Source organism: Ambystoma mexicanum, chromosome 9 (genome assembly GCF_040938575.1).
Source record: "Ambystoma mexicanum isolate Mex_15411 chromosome 9, UKY_AmexF1_1, whole genome shotgun sequence".
In the NCBI taxonomy this organism is placed as follows: Eukaryota; Metazoa; Chordata; class Amphibia; order Caudata; family Ambystomatidae; genus Ambystoma; species Ambystoma mexicanum.
In genome coordinates this window covers 973,923,021-973,938,981 of record NC_090931.1, presented here as the reverse complement: position 1 = coordinate 973,938,981, position 15,961 = coordinate 973,923,021, and the positions used below count along the sequence as shown (strand labels likewise).

At 47.4% G+C, this 15,961-nt stretch overlaps 1 protein-coding gene across 1 annotated transcript in view; it reads right to left on the bottom strand.

The window, feature by feature from the left end:
• The window catches only part of DCAF17 (DDB1 and CUL4 associated factor 17), a 1,369,255-nt gene that overhangs the window by 733,865 nt on the left and 619,429 nt on the right, over positions 1-15,961 (bottom strand). The window contains exon 8 of the mRNA XM_069616196.1: positions 4,090-4,197. Within this exon, the coding sequence (XP_069472297.1) occupies positions 4,090-4,197 (108 nt within the window). The remainder of the gene's footprint in view (positions 1-4,089; positions 4,198-15,961) is intronic.

Here is a 15,961-nt window from a genome sequence, read left to right as displayed (position 1 = left end):
ATCTGCTCAGCCAGCCGGAGCGGCCTCCATTGTTCTTGGTGGAGCGTGCCCACAGGTCTCCTGGCCCATGACAATACTGCATCTGGCCTGGGAGGGTTTGGGAGGTGTTGAGGGTAGAGTTGAAGTTTGGATGCTCTATCTTGCGCATTTTCGAGACTTTAGCCCCCAAGTACAGGACTCCAGGTGGCTGTTTTTGGAGGTGAAGGGCGAGTTGAGTAAGCATGATATTAGATACGCCAGGTTGTATCTGGCAAAACCTAAGCAGCTGTGTTTGTGTCAGCCCCCCAATCCTTGCTTTATTGCTAGGGAGTTGGGACATTGAGGGGGGTAAGGGGATGGTGTCAGCCAGTCAGTTTTAGGTTCTGGCATGGGCTGAGGGGGTTGGTGTGTTGTGGGGGTTGTTGGTGGGAGTTTGCAATCCATATCCAATGCGTGGCATGATCACGGTTCCCACTTGCGATATGCAAGTCCAGAATATGGTTACGATGTGCCACATGTACAACACAACCTAGGCACACGTGGTTTCCTCAGCATTAGTTCACGACAGGGGCCTTGAGATAAAACTGCCAACATGGAATGTCAGGGGACTTCAAAATAAAAGAGACTTTGACCGATGATGAAGTATGCCAATAGACATCATGTGAACATACTGATGCTCCAGGAGAGAGACCTTTGGGCGGGAGAGGGGGTTCCTGGGGCACAGGGTTGGGGGATTCACTGCTATGGTGCTTCCTACTCCTCTCATGCGAGGGCGGGGGTTGCTACATATATTCACCCCACTCTATATTATAAGCTTCACACAGTCGGCGGACCCGCAGGGCCGATTCTTGTTCCCTGAAGGGGAAATCGTGGGATACAAGGATGGCTCTTGTGAACATCTATGCCCCGAACTTGGACAGCACTGAGTACTTAACAGAGTGTGCAGGTCCCCTGGAGCAGTTTGAGGGTTATGGAATCATATGGGACGCAGACTTTAACCTAGCAATGACCCTAGACAAGGATAGAGCACACACCACACAAAAGACGCAGAGCAGATGAGTGACAGTGGGGATAAATTGAGAGGAGCTACAACCTGTCCGATGTGTGGAGCTTGGCAAATCCTCTTGTGTTTACTTTCCTCTCTCAGGTACATGCGTCATTGTCCCGTATTGACTACATGATCTCCACACCCGCTTTCCTACAGGCTGATTTTACCTGCAAGATTCTGCCTAGAACACTCTCTGACCACTCCCCAGTGTGATTTGCTTTCTGGTGCCCATCATGCAGTGCGCATATGCATCACTGGCGCTTCTGGGGAGAGATTGGCTGAGACCCGATTTACTGAGAGGAAATTGCACAGGAGATAATACAATACTTCAAGCACAATTGACATTTCCACACAGTGTGGGAGGCATTTAAAGTCTTCATAAGGGGCATATGTATGGCTAGGGAACACGGAAAACTCCAGACCATTTGGGCGCCTCTGTCCCGGCTGAAGCAGGAAATGAAAGGGATGGCGGTCATTCTTGATCAGTAGGAGGACCCTGGACTACTGGTCCGGTTACGGGAGGCCAAACAAGAATTTGCAGATTTGGCAGGTTGGGAGATCCATCTCCTGGAAGACCCACATAGAGTCAGGCGGTATGTGAGGGCGACAGACCAGGGAGGTCCTTGGCCAGGGCCATACATCAGGAGATGGCCATGGGGATATAGTGGAGGGGTACGATGGAGATGCGATCCGTGATAACGCAGGAATAAATGAGGCATTCACACAGTTCTATAAACATCTATTTACAGTGCGGAACTCAACATCAACTGACTTCCTCGATCGTGAAGCTCTGGGATGGCTTGATGAAGCTACTGGGTCACTTCTCAATTGCCCTATCTCTGAAGAATCGATTAACACTTGCTGCTGACACCCCGCTGTTTTCTCCTATTGCTGAGAGATCACCTTGCCTCTCCGCTACACTAGTCTGGTTTCAACCATCTACAAAATGCTTAAGGCCGGTGCTAGTAGGCCCGAGTTGAAGGCTAGAGAGTGATGGGAGGCCTCTCTCCGAGCACCACTCAAGGATGAGCAGTGGAAACAGACCTGCACAGGTGTAAAAACCGTGGCCCTGAATAGCAAATTTAGACTAATGCACTACAAATACTTGAATCAAACTTATTACACTCCAGCCCAGCTAGGGAAAATTTACACGGATGTACCGACGAGGTGTGAGAAATGAAAGGAGGAAGATACAGACTTCATACATTTGGCATCGGACTGTCCCGGGTTGCAGGAATTTTGGGCTCAAATAATTGCAATGACTTGCGACATGACACGTATCCCAATTCCCGAATCCCCAGAAATATGGTTACTGGGCCTATTTGTCAAAACAAGTATGTGTCTGGGGCATTTTCGGAATATGGCCTCTATCTTAGCTAGAACACTGGTGGCGGGTGGTTGGTACAGAGCGCCCACTCCTGAGCCACAACAATTGCTGCAGGTTTCTGGCCTACTGTGACACATACGAAACCCAGTATGGATGCAAGTTTTCACCCTGATGCCGGCCGAAAGACATTTGGGGCCCACTGAGGGGTTACCTGCTGAGGTCACCGGTTTACACTGTCAGTCTTGGTGTGAGGTTGACAGGGGCCCCCATTAGTGTGACGGAGAACTGTTGTGGCAGTGTAGCGTCTAGTGTCATATGATAGCCAAGCAATTAGGAGACACTCAGACACCGGTTTATATAAATAGGAAGAGTCTTTATTCTTACAGGGCTCAGTAGTAGAAATGGGAGTAGGGAGCTATATAATACATATACATCTCAGTTGCTCTCCCAACCTGTGTGTGTGTTCAACTGCCCCTGCTGGAACCTCATCACACCACAAGGTTCCAGCCTAGGGAACCATTCCAGGGCCTGCATTTAAAAACCAATGCAAGTGCATACTACAGGCAGCTACTGCTCTTCTGCTAATGTCCCCAGCATTTGTTGGACGGTCTCGAGACTGCATGCATGGGGCCAGACTTGTGGATAAACATGCTATTGGGTAGGCCGAATGGAAGTGGGGTAATGGGACGAAAGAGGAGTGGGGTTGGGAGCGCAGGTGCCAATGCAGAATGAACTATTTTGTTCACTATGTTAAGTTTTAGTAAAATGATTAAGGTAAACAAAAAGAAAAAAGAAATCTTTGTGGTGGTGGTGGAACACCTCATGTAGGCTATAAGGTAGCTCTCTGTAGGGAGTTCCTTATGGGAATGGGAGTCCTTGTCCCCAAATGGGAAGTCTCTCCCAGTGAGGTCCCACGTGTCTCTACCCCTATGGAAGATATTGAGGAGTGGGTTCACCTCCCTAGCCTCACAGGAAGGGGCTTCCCCCTTGGGGAGAAGAGACACATTCCCTCGATTCATCAGACCCTGAAGAGTGTCCACATACATTCGAAGGAGGACTGAAAAGTGTAGGGCTATCATGTATTAGAATAAATACATTTATTTTTAGGGATCATTGGGAGAGAGAACAGGAGAATAAATGGTGCAGATTGTAATTCCGTCCATTTCATCAAAAGATGCCCTAATAGTTATGTTCGATAACAAAAGGAATGGTCTTGAATATTCGATGACGCATATCAAGAAATTGAATATGTGGTGGAAGTTGTCAGCTTTTTAAATTCGAATGCCTGAGCGAGAGAGAAGAGTACGAGTCAGGTCTAAATCAGTGTATGATACAAACGGTACAGCTAGTTTTCTTTTAAAATTGATATAGCTCTCAAATGTTAACTTCTGTACTTGTTTGTTACTGGTTTTCAAAAAGCACCAATATTACTGAAAGGTCTGTACTATTGCCTTCATAAATCGATGGCACAGAGATTGAGATGGGGCGGACCACTGGCTCCAAAACTGCACTATGCAAGGTGGTTATTCATCACTCACATTAGACTAATACAAATACATCTCAAGTGGCTGGACAGCTCTCTAGGACTTAGGATAAAAACACACAAACACATTTAATGATACAGAAAATAATGCAATCACAACTTTAACAGTAAATATGGATCTGCAACCCAAGACAATAAGCCCACAAGCACATTTTTATACATGAGATTTCAAACGTTGTTGCTATTAATTACCTGTTTAGTGATCCACTGGAAGCTGTAAAGTCTCACCAGACCAATGCTATGCATGACAATCAGCAACCCATGGGAAACCGTCGCATCAGCCACGTTTGTTCCAAAAATCTGGTTAAATGGAGGAAAAGATTCAATAGAAAACAGTCAACAACAAACTAATATTAACAAATCTTTTTCAAATGCTCGGGCCCAACAGTTTGTTTGTGAACATTAAGTAGTGATCACAGTAGACTTACCCACTATTGGATGATATGGCCAATTGACCATTTGTGATTCACAAAAGTTATATTTAAGTTTTACACCCAAAGCCTGTGTTGAAGTGAGGCCAGTCCGCTCCTACTAAATGAAGGATGTGGCCTGCATGACAAAGTGACTTATTTGGTGTTGACCATGACTGGGACCTAAGCAAAGAGGCTCAGGGCACCTATTGGAAGACCCACATGGAGAGGGGCAGTGCTCAAGTTAAGATTTTTTGGTGGGAGTATTTGAGGTTCGATAGCAGTATTGTGTTTTGAGGTTTAATGAAAGTCCTCATTTTCTGGAACTATTACTACCTAATAGTATGCCAATGTTATGATACAACAGTGCAGAGAGGCAAGGACTCCATGCTAAATTCTATACCTAATCTCATGGTCATTGTTATTTATGTAGCACTTTTGGCAAAGCACTGTACATCGAACATATTTATCACAATTATCACCAAACCGAAGTTGGTACTCCTTTATCGACTTCGAAAGTAGGAAAGGCTGAGTTGGCCTTGCCGGGATTCAAATCTGCAACCTACAGATCACGCACAGATCGCAGCAGAGAGTGCTCAACCGGCTGAGATATCTTAATGGCCAACATCCTTCAATGGTCAGTAAACTGAGTATGGACTGAGATATAATAATGAAAATGTAAAAAAGAAGGGGTGAGGCGCGTACTCTAGTTCCCAGCTCTAGAGGCAATAGCACTGGGGTTACCATGCCCCACTTTGGAGGACCGCAATGCTGGTACTTCCTCCTCCCCCAATTGTGGGTAAGAACTGTGTTTTGGAGGGGTGTTGGTTCCTGGCCACCTGGAATGACTGAACTTTGTTATCACTACATGTACCAGAATCCTTTGAGACTGAAATGAAAAACTAATTAGCAGCACCTGAAAAGGTTACAGCCCCCCTGAAGAATGTTTGAGACAGGAAAGTACTAGGAGGAGAAAATCAACAAAAGAATTGGAACTGCAACACATGGGATTCAACCCTGTTACTACTGCATGTTGTTGGGATTTAACCCAGTTACTATTTGCATTAAGAATTTTTGACTGGGAACTAGAGTGCGCGCCTGACCTACTTTTTTCAATGAGATATAATAATCACAGTGGGAACATTAGGTATTCCCGCAATATGGATGCGCTGCCAGCAAAACATTTAAACATCCAAAAATAGAAAAGTCCTCTTGCACACTTTCTGTGTGATAATTATTCTGATTAACACAAGAATGAAAGTTTTGAAAGTTTAATCTTCACATCCTGTGTGTGTTGTGACGTAACAGAGTGATGTGCCAACACGTGTTTCGACCTCTCTCGGTCTTTCTCAAGGCAAAACTCTGTACAACAAGTAGAAAATACAATTTTGTAGTGCATGAAAAGTCCCCATTTGTAAACCAGGACATAAAATACAGCGTGCAAAACAAACAAGGGTAATGAAAAGAGCGTAAATACATTACCGGAAGGATGGATGTATCAACATAGGCAGCACATGAAAAAATAATTCAAGAAAGTACAAAATGAGAAATACAAAATAAAAAAACACAAAAATTTAACTTGTAGAACACCATTATTTTTCATCTCAATGGGTTACTGTTTCGGGCAATCTGCATTTATACTCATTTTTACATCACAATACGGTGGGGATGGTTTACATATATTTTTCTTACTTATTTCAAGCATTTCATCGAGCTACTCCTCGATGTTATCCTTTTTGTTTAAGTGTTAATATTTCAGGTGATCCGTGTTTCATCCCAATTGGGTTACTGTTACCTTAAAATACCTTCACTAATTTCAAGTGGTTTTATAACCTTGATTTATTTCATCATATGCTTTTCCAGAATTTTCGGGCGTGATAATAGACTTAAGACATCCAACATTGTCATACTACACAATGGTAATTTGTTCAATTGGATTTTGGCAACTTGTCACCCCTTTTTGTGTGTGGGAATGGAATCTGTTTGTGTTCACCAGTTTCAATTGGTTCTCAATTCCGACATTGCACGGGGCATTTTTGACCTAATTTAAGTTTTGACCCAATGGGCTCGGTGATGTGTGCCGGATTGGTGGTTTTTTCGGCACCTGGTGATGACATGCACGAATTAAAATACAGAAGAGATACACATTGTTAAATGGTGCATGGAGATCCACATGCACAACGTTTACACATCATGTGGACTAGTACTGGGCATTTTGTACTTTCTTGAATTATTTTTTCATGTGCTACCTGTGATATGTTGATACATCCATCCTTCCAGTAATGTATTTACGCACTTTTCATTACCCTTGTTTGTTTTGCACGCTGTATTTTATGTCCTGGTTTACAAATGGGGACTTTTCATGCACTACAAAATTGTATTTTCTACTTGTTGTACAGAGTTTTGCCTTGAGAAAGACCGAGAGAGGTCGAAACACGTGTTGGCACATCACTCTGTTACGTCACAACACACACAGGATGTGTTGAAGATTAAACTTTCAAAACTTTCATTCTTGTGTTATTCAGAATAATTATCACACAGAAAGTGTGCAAGAGGACTTTTCTATTTTTGGATGTTTAAATGTTTTGCTGGCAGCGCATCCATATTGCGGGAATACCTAATGTTCCTATTGTCTTGTCAAGTGGGTTTGAGGTGCCCGCTTTTCCCTCAGGGTGCTGCAGCCAATTCTTGGAGGTTCAACTGAGTTGATTCTGGAATATTTAACTGCTCAAGCGCTATTCACCTGGCACACCTCAGCATTTCTGTTTTGTAATAATCACAGTGCCTAGGTGGTAGACAAACCATGCACGAAGCGCTGCATTAATTTAAATACCTATCTGGATTATCACAGGGACAGGTTTTGCTGAATTTCTATTTCAATTACAAATGTAACTTTCATTTGTTTGTTTTTGAACAGCGCTTGAACTTCCTGCAGAGTTAGGTTTTTGAGGTTTTAATTGTGGTCTTTAAGATTTGAGACGTTATAAGACCTGTGATTGGTGTAATGCCAACCGATCACCCTTGAGCAAAGACGCTGATGCCACTGACCATTTATAGTAATGTACCCCATTGACTGCAAGGTTGAATGTATGTAAACTACACTGTGCCTTCTCATCATTGTACACAATGTTTTTATAATTAGAGTGTATATAACATTATACGTGTAAACATTATCTGCCGCATGACTATGCACACAGTACAGGAACACTGAAAAATACAATTGTGCAATACTGCTTTGCTTTAACTGAGAGAAAAAAAGGGCCTCATTATAAGTTTGCTGGTCCGGAAACAAGGGTGCCGTTAAGCTCACCGGCATCCTCGTTTTTGGATCGGCAAACTCGGAGTATGCCTGCCGTGGCCACTGTGCCGGGCACAGCAGCCACAGTAGGCAGACCGGTCATGGAAGCATCGGGACCGTTAGCAACTGTGCCAGTGCTTTCGTGTCCCCACTCGCATTGAGCCCTATGGGACTCAATGGGAATGCAGACTTACATTTTACTGGCACCTAATTTCCCGGGCCGCTGGACTTGGAATCTCCAGGTGGCACCGGGCAGTCAGGTGCCAGTAAAAAATTACGAGTTCGGCGGCAACCCGCCGGTAGCACGGCAGGGTTACTGCCGGACTCGTAATGAGGCCCATAATTTGTTACAAAAGAATAATTCTCAATTACAACTTAGTTTACAATCTTATTAATTATACAATCCTAAAATGCAAGGAAAATAAATATGTGCGGTTTCTTTTTTGAAAGGCTTCAAAGAAAAAGAATCAGTTTCAGAGGCTTTTCTCAATGGCTTGCAAGAAGCGTTCTGGTTTCTGTAAAGTAAATTGACCTATGCTCTAAACCTCTGCAGGAAAATAATAAAGCTGCTGTATTTACAAGATTTTCATGCGTAAACAGACCCGGTATGACCCTTGCCTGGAAAGGGGTGAGGATTACGGTCATAGGGAGATGCATTGCTGCCGTACCGTTGGCGTCATGGAGGGACTGTTGAAACATCTGGAGCACTGTGGAACACCAGTGAACGGAAGCCTTGAGAAATGAGGGTCAGTTGGGAGCAGAGAGAAAACGGCCTGGAAGTTGTGGCTTCCACTGAGTTGATCTGTGCTGTGGGGGGGGAGGGGTGGTAACCAGAGAGAAAGACTAAACGTGGGGTCTGGCCCTTTTGGGGACAGGCGTGAGCAGTGGCAATAGGAGAGGAATTTTGGGAATATTTGTTTTTCTATTTATTTCAGTTTCAAAAATCATAATAGAACAGAAGTCAAAGAACAGATACAAAAATAAAGTCCCCAACATCCTCCTCCCTTCCCACTCCACCAAAATCCCATTCTTGACTCAATTCTTCTTTTAACATGATAGGTAAAGTTCGTCAATATAAAGGCTGACTTCGTGAATTCACAGGCTGGAGGCCCCAGTGCCAGTTCTCATGCCAAATTCTGGTAGTTGTCCTACCTGCAAACCACAAGAATGGTGAATCCATCTAAAACAAATTCATAATTCTCCATCGCTGTAGCCATGGAATTATCAAACAATCTTTTAAGAGGTAAGCAATAATCCATCCATATTGCTGAAGGAAGTATAAAAGCCTAGATATTAGAGATAATGTCACCATTTCAATGGCAATAGGTCGCACAGCTGTTTATTCCAGACTTCACGGGGTGTGGGCCAGCCCCTGTCCTATGCCACCAGGATGTAATTACTGAGTGTGATTCAAGGGAAGTGCTTTGATCTATGGCCTTCTCAAGAGATGGGAATACCTCTCAGCTTGGAGCGGGAGGTCTTCCAGCGAGAAATCCAGAGCCAGTCCAACCCCAGAAGATGACGGTGCCAGTTGAGAGGGACTCAATTTGTGTCACCCTCTGTGCCAGCTTGCTGATGTGCAGTACACCTTTGTCTCACACCATACCTCCTAAGAAAGATGCCCGTCAGAGTCCTTATGTTTTTCGGCAAAGCCAATGTACCAAACCTGTGCAGCAGCAAGAACCAACATAGGAACAGCCATCCAGTGTCACACACTATTTGCATTAAGCCACTGAAGACCTGGACCAGGTCAAGTGAGAGCAACCCTCCGGCGGCTCACACAGACCATAACCCAAGGAGCGCGGCTGAGAGCCAGCGAAAGGAGGGAGAGGCAATAGGGAAGGAACTATGTCTAAGCGGTGCAGGGAAAGACTGCGCTATGCTGCCCAGAAATGGCAGCAAACATGAGGATGGGGTGGCAGAGCAAGAGACAGCCGGAAGGAATGAAGGAGAAGGGAAGCATGGAGGCAATTTTTAGAGCAGGTCAGTTATCGGTTAGTAAGTGCAAGAGGTACTGTATTGTGAGTATCCATAAGAGGGCAATGAATGTGGCTCTGAGAGAAATCGTAGGGTATGTATGTGAAGCAACTGTGAGAGTGTACAGAGTGTCTGAGTAGGAATTGGGGCAGAGAGCGATAGAGTATAGTGTGGAGAAGGGAGTTGTAACGCGGCACAAAGAGAGTAGAGGATGAGGGTGAAGGAGTAGAGAAATGAGTGGTGTGTGGAGTTGAAGGTAGAGCGTAGTGAACACCAGGCAGTGAGAGGGAAATGAAAATGTGGGTGTGATATAAAGGACATCAAATTGGGCAGCGTGTTGTCAAGTACCTTGTCTCTTGAGAGCGAGGTCTGAGGTGCCATGTCACTCGACTACATTCCAGATTGTGCACAATGATAGGGCAGTATGAGGATTCAACCCCCTTCCACCCAGAGGGTTTTAACAACCAGGAACGGTCAGGGGGTGTGGGGGGCAGGAGGCCTACTGCACAAACCGCAGGCTAGCCTCACCGAATTACACCATGTGGACACAGTGTGGATACTTCTCCGGGAGGCACAGAAGCGTGGAACCACAGATGCCAATAAGGGTCTCCGGAAATGGAGTAGGGAAGGCCAGGGCAAAGAACCCTAACAAGGAGCGGAGGGTAAACAAGGCATCTCAATTAAGAGGCATAGCGCTAGGGCTAAAGCAAGGATCTTCTTCAGAGGGTAAGTATGAGGCCAAAGTACCTCCAAGGTTGATGGAGGGATAGCAAGGGAGCCAGCGTACCTAAGGAGCATAAGAAAGCCAGGACAAGGAGCCGAGACGCAGCAGGAAACCAGGAGGCCAAGCAACGGGAGTCAAGGAAGCGAAGATCTGACTGGGAAAAGTCTGTTGAGATGTACCAGGGAGAGGTAGGGTCTTCTTTATATGGCGTGACGCAGCTACTAGGAGTGCAAGCTGCAGCACGTTGCCATGGTAGCTGGCCATGATGTCATAAGCCGCATCCCTGGGGTGGGGGGGGGGACGAAGTGCCAGTGTAATGGTCGTAGCTGAACGCCGAATTGGCGCATGTCGCTGTGGTGGCATCTGGTGTCCTGGAGGCTGGCAGGGTCTGCCGTGTGCTCACCACCTCAGGGAAAGCAGCACCAATGATGATACAGGCACCAGCCTTTAACAGGTAAGGGGCGGTGGCGCTAGGCGCAGTGCGGGGTATGTGTCTGTAGGGCACAATCCAATATCTCTTAAGATTACTAAATGTCAGGGTAGAGTAGGGACAGCTTCGGAAGTCCCAGAAAGAGTTTTGACAGAGATGGCACACTGCCTTTAGGTCTTCACTTCCACTATAAGTCTAGACAGTAGAGTTAATCAATATCTTTTTTTAAAATTTATTTGTTGTGTTATGGTTGCAAAATAAACCCTTTCACATTTAAATTCAAATACCTTCCCAAACATTCCAACATAAACAGTTAATTTGAAAAATAACATCAGTTCAAAGAGTAAAAACCATTTGTGTTTGCGTTATGAAATCACTTCCATGCGCATTAAACTAATTGACTCACTAGTTAGCTAAAAGGTACGTTATACTAAAATCGTGACAATGTTAATGAATGAATGAATGAAGTGGCATTTGCATTCAATCTTGGCTAATGAGGTGTATTATGTTTCATAAGTCACAGTCCCATGGGTATTTGTAAAGTGCAGTATGCTTATCCCAATACCAATACTGGTATCCTAACTAGATCAGTAAGAAAATGCAACATTTGTATACCATGTGGATAGAAAGTGCAATACAACGTAATTCAAACCAAGCTAACTTCATAGGCCGAAACAAGGCTTTTATACGATATGTCATTTATAAAGCGCCTGTACACAAGTGTTTCAAAGTGCGACAAGACAAGTAAGGGGGACAGAAGGAGGGCAAAACAACGATCTTACTAGACCTTGTGTCATTCAGATCGCCCAAGTGCGAGGGGGGGAAGTAGGGGGAGAAGTGCCATGGGGGAGGGAGATGACAAGTAATTTCTAAGTGCTCTGGAAGGTGGCTTATAAGTGCAGAGAATCAGGTGACTGTAGTGTTGCAGATACAGTCCCTTAAGTTGTTTGGAGGCCCGGAGGCAGTGCAAGGGCAACTAGACGTACAGTAGCCTGGACGTGTAAGTCAGTGGGTGGCCAGATAACCAGAGTGCGCAGCAGACAGCGACATCAGCAAGGGAGAGAAAAAGCTGAAGCAAAAAGTAAGGTCTTAAGATGCTTCTGGAACCTTAGGTGGTTCTGCTCAAGTTTGAGAGAGGCAGGAAGGCTGTTCCAGAGGGAGGCCCCAGCCAATGAGAGAGATCTACCCCCCACTCTCTGCCTGGAGAGGCGTCTGACCCTCAGAGTTGGAGGTGGATGAGCGGAGAGCTCGAGAAGGAAGAGGTTTAGGAAGAGAAAGATACCTATGGGTTTGGTGCAATCTACAAATGAACAAATAAATAAAAGTTGGATGTAGTGTGGTCCCCGGCCCCAGAAAGCCTTGTGAACAATGCAGAGGGTCTTGAACTGAAGCAAAAGGGGGAGGTAGGCAAGAAAGCCCGGCTGGACACTGCGCTTGCAAAGTAGGTTAACACAAAAGAGGCAGTAGGTGGCTGGAGATTGTGGGTACGTTGCCCAAGTACTCCTCGGAAACAGCAAAATTTATCATGTATTCCAGTCTCACTGCGCCAACCAAAAAACCAGAAACTGCTTCAATTGCAGAAATATTTAATGGGAACATGTACAGCCTGACACATGTTTCGAGCAGTCCTTGCTCTTCCTGTGAGGCTGATTTTATGCATATATTGAAATGATCAAACAACTCTTATGGTTCACATTACAAAACAATGTTTTTCTATTCAATGGCACCTACTACAAGCAGCTCATAGGCACTGCCATGGGTGCCAGTTTTGCACCTGCACTGGCAAACATTTTTATGCACCATTTCAAACAGGAATTTGTTTTTTCCAACTATGCATTCAAACCACACATTTACCTATGGAAACGTTATATAGATGATGTTTTTTATGCTCTGGACAGGTAACCCAGACCAACTTGCACCATTTGTTAATCGTCTCAATTCCAATACATGGTGCATACAATTCACCTGCACTTCCAGTCACAGTACTATACATTTTTTAGACCTCTCTATTTCAATTACAGACTGTGGCTTTGCAACCAGAACATTTCTAAAGAGCACACCTGTGAATGCAGTTTTACATGCAGATAGCTGCCGCAAGAAACAAGTTATTTCTAACATCCCTAAGGGAGAATTTATAGGAGCCCGACGGAACTGTTCATCACCTCAAGACTTCAATACTAAAAGTAAACTCATGGGGCGTGGCTTGACGCCAAGATGGCTGGTCTAGCTCTCTGAGAGCTCCTGACCGTGTCCACACGTCGACAAGAAAATGACCCGGTGGAGCTGACTTCCCGTCTTCAACTGACGGTGTCCCTGGCTCCGGTGGGGCTCCTGTCTGCGGTGGCCGACTTGCAGCCTGCAGGATTGGCGAGGTCCCGAGAAAACACCCAGCTGATGAGGGCCCGGGGTGGTCTCCGCGCCGTCGCTCCAAAATGGCAGGCGCCGCATAGCTTGTGAAGTTCCTCACCCGATGTACGAACTGATGGTCTCAGCAACCTCCTGGACGGGCCCCTGTTAACCTGAAGCCCTCCTGGGGCGCCGCTCCGTGCCTGGCCCTCGGCACCAACTTGCATTACACAAGCGCTCTGCACACCGCTGGCCCCCGAACGACAGGTGACTGCCTGCCCCCCTTGCATACCGGGTCCAGAGTGCGGCATGGGTATCACCAGCAGGCGCTGGGGAGTGTGAGGCGTGGGTGCAGAGCCTCCTCCCCTAAAGCATTGTCGCCCGTAGGCGACCCGCACCAGGCTCCGCAGCCTTCCAGTAATGCAGTTTGCCCCGCTGCATGAAGAAGTGGCTCCCGGACCCGGCGGAGCGAGTCCCCTGTGAGCGGCTAGAGGGGCGCCTCCAGAGTGGGAGGAGGGATTGGCTGAAGCCCCCCCATCGTCTTCAGCTGGATTGTAGGAAATCCGCGCCGGGCCGGGGAGGTGCCTGCTCTCCCTTCTGCCCAGCGCAGTCATCTCCAGAGGCGTTGAGCCCTGGGGGTGCGGCGGCCCCATTCGTGGAGGGGTACGCCGATGTCATGATGCCTGCCCCCGGGAAACCAGACCAGGCCCAGCAGCCTCGGAAGCAGGCATCACGCCATTTGGAGCATGCCCAAAAGCCCCAGTTAGGGGCTGTTTGGGTGCAGTCCTGGCGCCTTTGGCGCCAGGCTCATAAGGACAAAGTCAGTCCTGGCGCCATAGGCGCCAGGCTCATTAATGATAACTTACCTAAAGCAGACCATGCTGCTTACTCACCTGATGCAGACCATGCTGCATGAAGACCTAAGCCAAATGAGGCTTAGGAGGGACTATTTTAATGCAGGGACTATTTTCTTACCTGGGTGGGGCAGTGGAAGAATACTTACCTGGGACTTCTTCCAAAGCTATTTAAGCCACGCACGGACAGCCACACGTGCTTCGCGTTATTCTGCAGTAGCAGCGTAACGCTCACCGTGCCTGCAGCAGCTTCCAGTCTTCAGCCAAGCCCGTCTACACTCCGGAGCTCCTGAACCCTGCAAGGAAAGCAGAAGGAAAGGTTAGAGCAAGAGTTTTATTCATATTCACCTGAATCCTGCATCTTCCCGACTTGGACCTGGAAGAAAGAATCCATTAGACGCTCTTGCCGCGCCTCCTGCAACGCCGCGCTGAACTCACCTGTTGCCATTTTCAGCATTCCATCACGCGCATCTTCAGTTCGCGGCCGCTCTTCATCACCTATGGACATAATAACAATAAGGTGAGCAACAGAGAGTTATCTAAGACAACAAAGGCAAATATTAAGACTTACTTGAGATCACCGGGGATACTCACCTAATCTCGGGTCGGCGCGACCTCCTCCGCATCTCCTCCGCAGCTCCGCCACACCCCGGCCCCTATGGGGAAACATTCCGCTACAGACTTACCCGGTTGCGGTAAACGCTTCAATCCACGGATCTTCCTCCGAATGGATGCCTGAAAAGGAAAAGACCACAGGTTAGAGCAAGCTTCCCTCTTTCCGAAACAGCTTTTATAAACACTTACCTGCGCATCTCTGGTTGCCGCGTGAACTCTTTCCAGATCCATAAGGGCAACCTAGGGGAATTGGACAGAGTGAATTCCAGACGTTTTGAACTCTTTATAACTATAACCTCTACAGAGTCAACACCGTCTGCAACTCGCCAACTTCCCACACCAGTGAGGCAACTGGCCATCTACGTGCCCCTGCACTTGAAGCAGGATGGAGAGTTAATCTTTCCAGATTATCAGGTGAGAATCTAAAGGAGTCCCAAAGTAATTCACGGGGAGAAGGTGGGGTTAAGCTTAAACCTCACAGGTGGTTAATTCCCCCTTTCTGCATTACACAAGAGTATTCATACGAGCCACACAGACCAAGCTGGGTGGCCCGGTCCACTCCGTCATCTCGGCGCTCCGTGTATCACTGGAAGAAGTAACATCAGGCCGGTTCAGATCAATGCCCCCGTGGACACCAGGTGAGCGTAACAGCCGGTGGCGGAACCCCCATAGGCTCCAGCGGCGTCAGAGGCACTCCGCACCCGGCGGAGGAGGGGCCTGCTCTTCCCGCTTCCTGGCGCGGCCAGCTACAGAAGCAGTGAGCTTCAGGAGAGCGGCGGCCCCTGGACTGTGTAGCCCCGTGATTCTGGGGGTGATCCCTGCACTCTTCACTCCCTGCACCTTCAAGCTCCCATAACGTGGGGGGGTGTGACCCCCAAACATCAGCCGAGAGGTCCATCGCCCCGGTCCCCCTCCAGCCCGGGAGGGAGTGAGGCCAAGAAGATCTGCCGAGGCCTCCAGACACAGCATCCTGCAACCTGCCCCCGCGCTGCCCCTTCCGCGTGGGTGGGAGTCTCCTGCCGACAGCCGGTCCTGGCACTTGCTGGTGCCCTGAACACTACGATGCGCACCTGGGCCCACTTTGCCCGCGACCTGTAGCCTTCTGGCCCCGTGCCTCCTCTCGCCAGCCTTCAAAAATGCCTGGTCAGAGGCCTTGAACCGCTGGCACCGCACTTTGGGGGCCCCCACTTCAGCAACCCAACACGTGACACTGGTGATCCCCAGGCACTGCCTGCACCGAGAGATCCCCCACAGTCTAACGGGCCTGGTGCCCCCAGACCCATCTGCGTACCCACCCTCTGTCACGTGGTGATGTTATGCCTGTAGAGCTAGGAGCCCCTCAGCTGCTGTTTGAATCGGGTGCTTGGGAACCCGGCACTGCCTCAAACAACATGGGCGGAAGTTAGGAAA